This window comes from Mycetomoellerius zeteki, unplaced genomic scaffold (genome assembly GCF_001594055.1).
Source record: "Mycetomoellerius zeteki isolate Tzet28-1 unplaced genomic scaffold, Tzet1.0 scaffold305, whole genome shotgun sequence".
Classification (NCBI taxonomy): Eukaryota; Metazoa; Arthropoda; class Insecta; order Hymenoptera; family Formicidae; genus Mycetomoellerius; species Mycetomoellerius zeteki.
The window spans coordinates 10,690-16,545 of NW_017257289.1; the positions used below are offsets into that span (position 1 = coordinate 10,690).

Here is a 5,856-nt window from a genome sequence, read left to right on the forward strand (position 1 = left end):
CACGTATACATCTGCGTTCATATTGTTGTTAAAGAAGTGCAGATCTGTGTGAGCATTTGCAGAAATTCCTGCCCAAACCATTACAGACCCTCCATTGTAGCTGTGCCTCTCACTTACAGTACAATCTGCAAATCGTTCTCCTCTGCGACGATAAACTCGTTCTCGTCCATCTGGAGAATAGAGAGAAAAACGAGATTCATCGCTAAAAAGAACTTTGCTCCAGTCTGCGTGAGTCCAGTCTTTATGTTCAACTGCAAAATTAATTCAAGCTACGCGATGACGACGTTGAAGTAAAGGTACAGCCACTGGCTTACGCGAAAACAGATTTTGTTCCGCTAATCTTCTCCAAACGGTGTAAACGGATACATTAGTGTTGCGCACGTCCCTCAAATTGTTTCGAATTTGAACTGATGTTCGATGTCTGTCTCTTAAAGAATTCAAAACAATAAATCTGTCATCGTTGTTGTTGGTACATCGAGGGCGTCCCGAACCAGGCTTCCTCTGAAAAGAATTGGTTTCTAAATACCTGGCGCAAGCACGTTGCACAGTTGACACTGATAAATCAAGTGCCTCAGCAACGTACCTTCGACTTCTACCATCTTCAATTAAAGCAACAACTTGAGCAGCCATTTCAGCATTTATCGTCGCCATAATCGATCAATTATTTCAACGCAAAAAAATTAATCGTTTAAATTGAAGTCGCACAAAGCAACGGGTCTCGAAAGGAAAAGATCGAGGAAAAATAAGAAGAACCGCGAAAGGTTATCGGCCGTAAACAAACTTGTTCATGTAAACAATCTGCAAATCGTTCTTCTCTGCGACGATAAATTCGTTCTCATGCATTTCATATGTTGTTTCGTGCGTATCCTTCATCGGAGAGAATTTCTTGTTTACATGAACAAGTTTGTTTACGGCCGATAACCTTTCATCCAATTTAATCTTGCAAATTATGATTCGTAATAAAATTTTATGAAGATTTTAACGAGAATTTTTATTAAGATACGTATATTTAATATTAAATTTAAAACGTTTTGGAAAAACAATGTATAACACGTTTCTACAACAGACATAAATAATTTAGTCCATGCTAAAATACATACATACACAGGTCATCTCCGCACCCTTTAATTATCGTCCACTTATTATTAAAAGGAAAGGTGATATCATGACTAGCATATAATCGTGCCATTCTTAATATTTCCGCTACTAGGTAACTGATTTCAGTCATCTAATAGCGGAGATATTTATTAAGATAACTTATAGCAATTTCTGTATTATAATTTAATCGGTTCTGGTATTATAATAAGCACAAATCTTTGCATTAAATTAGTGCACTGAGTGCATCCAAACGAATTCACTATTAGAGTGCGATAAATACAATTTGTCTCAATTGAACCTATTGCACTAGTTCAGTACTAGCACTTTGGAATATTAAAAACAGATTTTTATTACAGATCCTTAAGTAAAAGTCTGGATACAATGCAAATATGGCGGCAATGTATTGCGGTATTGCGAAGTATATGGCTGCTAAAGTCTACATAATGTGTACATAATAGTGTACATAATGTGAACTATAGATTTTCAGTACTAGTAATGAATAACGAAACACAATCTATGTATAAGGCGAACCTATAAGTAATGCTTTATGTAATCCACCTTATATGCTATGCAATCATAGATATCTATATTAGCATCAAATCACTAACTTCCGAGTTGATTTAATGGCGGCGACAATATATGTGTTATATATGCGTACGATATGTGTATGTGTTGTGTATGTATGTGCAACATGATTGAAGAGGCCATTGAATAAACTCAGCCGGATATCTGGCAGTTTACAGTATTTTAATCGAAGTTAGCGATCGAGTACTAGGACAGACATTTGTGTCTGCAATATATAGCCGTCACCGGCATATTTGTTTCGATCGTGAAAAAATATATTTTAGATATAAAAATTGTTTCTTTTCGATGTTTTCTAATTTTTTTATATTTTCCAATAGTATAACTAAAAAAAATTCTTTCTAATATATTTGCCGCGACTAAAAAATTTTCCATCCTAAGCCATAGCCCTCTCGATGCCTTAATATGACACTGATTATTGACATAATCTTTTTAGAGAGAGAACTCTTATTATTTTTAATGCTCCATATTATTTATTTTTATTATTTTTAATCTGTTTGTATTCTCAATGCTCTTATTGTACATTGTAATGCTTTAACATGTATATATAATACATTATCTATATTTATTTTATGTGAATATTTTTATTTGTGTAAATGTGTGTCATTATTTATGACACACACACGCACGCACGCACGCACGCAAGAGATGTAAATCCGACCGAGTAACTTCCACGCGGTACATCTTGGATAATTCTAATGCCGGCAATATTTAAACTTTAAAGACTCATAACTCAGGAAATTCTCATCGAAAAAGAGTTTATGATATGTGTTTTGAAAACGTCTTAACATAACCTACAAGAATCTGAAATAAAAAGTAGGGGGTTCCATTCAAAAAAATTAAGTTGACCTTGACGTGACCTTGACAACGCCATTCTATGTCAAATAACTACTATCGTTAAATGCGTCTTTTTAAGCTTTACAACTTTTGTTTAAAACATTTTTTTTCTAAAATGTATCGTTTATGAGATATTTGGGTGTATCTAGACTTTTGGCCCACCCTGTATATTTTAATTACATGATTTCGTTATGTAACTTTGTGACGTGATTTTTTTCAGTAGGGATATACTACTATCCTAACATATAATGCTGAAAATTTATATTTATTTACATTATATAGTGTAAACTACAAGATTCCACTATTAGTGTATCTCGTACATTAAATTCAATTTCAGTAAAATTATTAAACATTTTACTGCGCATGATCTGACCGTTCTGACGCTCGACGCTTGACGCTGTCATGTAAAAGCCTTTAAGGCCATCACACACAAAATTACATAAGTTACATAAGTACTGCATAAGATTCTTAGAGCATCTTATGTAAATCAATATGGCATCTTTATGTTGAATGCTTATTGGTTCAACGGCCATATGTCATGGTTATGAAATGTACGTTACAAGTGTAAATGTACGTAAACTATAGATTAAGGGCTTCTTTCACCAACTTCTGATTAAATTAATCGACGATTAACTCACAGAAATGCTAATAGTAGTGTAATATATCAAAATGTCTCCTCTCTCTCTTCTTATTTTGGAACAAACATGGCAATCGTGATGATTGAATTAACCATCAATTAGCATTAATCAGAGTTGATGAAAGAGGCCCTAACATTAAAGATACGATCAGGGTATCAATCATGAAACTTATTCCCTAGCATGAAAAGTAAAAAGCGAAAAATTGCTCCATTAACTTCAATGGTAAAAATTTTCATTTTTCACGTTTCCATCTTAAGGATAAAGTTCCATGACTGATATCTATTGTAGTTCAAGGAATAATCTATTTGTTATGAAAACCTTGTGAAAAAGAGGTCTTCAGCAATCAACACGCTTAGGGGGCTACATTAGTAAAATATTATGATATTATTTAACTTTACAAAACTCGAAATGTATGCAGCCAAATAAAATGTTAAGAAACAAACAACACACTCAAACATATAAATATTCGTGCAGTGCTGCATGGGGTTAGGCCACCTTGGACCTCAAAAAAAATCGATAATTTTTTTATTGGCTTAAAGCCTTCCCAAAACCCTCTAGAATAAGAAAAAAAATACGCCATGGCCATAAAAAGTTTCGAACAGGTCGTCTTCGGCAGTCTCCCGAAGCACCCCGCGGCGCGCCTGAAGCCGGCGCGCTTCTAATCCGGTTACCTGCGCTCGGATGACTGTTTTACCCATTGAATTTTAGCCCGTATTGCCTTAAAATCGGCCAGAAAAGAAGAAGAAGCGATGAACATAAATATGGAAGGTCAACTCTACGGACCAGGCATTGCAGATTAAAGGTAAACTGTGATTATCGGCCGTTAAAAGTTACTTAAACTTCAATCGCGTTTTTCTAGAAAGTATATTTTTCAAAACGGGCGTACCGCTAGCGCCTACAGTTCTTTATCGAATCGTTTGAAATTTTTACAGTATATTCTGACATCTATAATCAAGTGGACTACGGGAGCTTTTTGCGATAAGTCATCAACTTTTTTTGTTATAAACAATTTATCATGTGATTTTTATGCGAAAAATTGGCGTTTTTTTTTCTAACGGCCGCCATTTTGCGAAAAAATTTTTTTGTTTAATTTCCGCCCGTAGTCCATTAGTTTTTAGTATATATTTAAAGAACAAATTTTTGTTTTTCTTCCAGGATCAACTCTGGGGGCTCGGCGAGTACGCCCGTTTTAAGTTATAAAAAAAAAGCTGCTCGAAGATCGGACACTAGCGCCGCCATTTTACCGTCAAAAAATTAAAAAAAAATTTTTTTATATACTTTAATACGTATATAATAAAGACCTCTAGAGAAAAAAGCGACTTATCTTATTATACGCTTGAAAAAAATTCGCGAAATTCGCTCTTTTTTTTACCCGCAAGGTGGCCTAACCCCTTAACCCAGTTTGCGCTCATGAGCTGAAATTTGATATTTCGAATGCCCTTTTATATACAATAAAATTGAACTAGTGTACACTGGTGCAATAAGTTACAGCAAATTCGTTATTCAAATGGTCGTACTAGTGCACACTGGTGCGTATTATAGCTGTTATACACTAATTTAATGAGTGTAAAAGTGAAATGCAAAAATATTTCGAGTTATAAAATACAAATTTTACTTACTAACAAAGAAATGTATTAAATGTTTAGATATAAGGTAAATATGGCGGCAATGTATTGCGGAGTATATGAATGCTAAAACCTATAGTGTATGGTTCACATAATGTGAACCAGCCAGCAAACATTTTGTCTTCAAATCGTTGCCAAATTGGCACAAAATTCTAACGGAATTAAATGCTAAAACCAGAAACTACAGTGTTTGTATTTGATTAGGGATTTGTTAACAAAGCCTGCTGACAAGCTATGTCAACAGATTGGTGGCAGATATTAAGCAAAGTGTCTGCTCGAATAAGATTCTGCTCTCAATTTGCTCTCAATTTGCTCTCAATCTGCCGTCAAATCTGCAACACATTGTTCGGTTTCTGCCATCAATCTGCTAGCATAGCATATCTAGCAGGCTTTGTCATATCTCTAACAGCAACAATCGCTGACAATGTCTGATAATACAAACTCTGTGTACAATTTGTTGCCTTTCTGCAATTAAAAATTGGTAGCAGACTCTACTCAAAATCTATCTCCGCAGGCTGCGCTATTAGGGTATAGATTTTCAATAGTAATAATGAATAACGGAAAACAATCTATGTATAAGGCGAACCCATATGAGCTTTATGTAATCCACCCTAGCCATCACCATCATATTTGTCCCGATCGTGAAAACACAGATTTTATGTACAAAAGTCCTATTCGATGTTGTCTAATTTCTTCATATTTTTCAACGTATAACTAAAAAACATTCTTTCTAATATTTGCTTCGACTAAAAAATGTTCTACCCTGCGCCACGGCCCTCTCGGCCCATGACCTTAATATGGCACTGTATATTTGTGTCATAATACGCTTAGATTTAAGGTGAATAAGGAAGTGTGTGCGTAATTAAACGCTAAAATGGGAGTATTTTAAAAACATTCCGAAACTTTTGAAAGTAAAAATGCTTTACTTTTGTATTGGCATATTAGCGTCATGGTGTAACGGCGAGCTACTGAATAAATAATTCTGTAAGTGTGTTATCACTGGAATCAGTAACTCATTAGCGAAGATATTAAGAACGGCCTCGATATGTACACTAGCCATAATACCACCTTTTCCT

The 5,856-nt window shown here is 34.7% G+C and overlaps 1 protein-coding gene across 1 annotated transcript; it reads right to left on the reverse strand.

The window, feature by feature from the left end:
- Positions 1 to 264: 264 nt before the first annotated feature.
- LOC108724527 (uncharacterized) lies at positions 265 to 651 on the reverse strand. The gene has a single exon (XM_018450951.1). It carries the CDS (start codon positions 649 to 651, stop codon positions 265 to 267), a length of 387 nt encoding a protein of 128 aa, XP_018306453.1.
- Positions 652 to 5,856: the final 5,205 nt, after the last annotated feature.

Coding starts and splice junctions, on each gene's coding strand:
- LOC108724527 (XM_018450951.1), bottom strand. CDS start 651: ATGGCGACGATAAATGCTGAAATGGCTGCTCAAGTTGTTGCTTTAATT.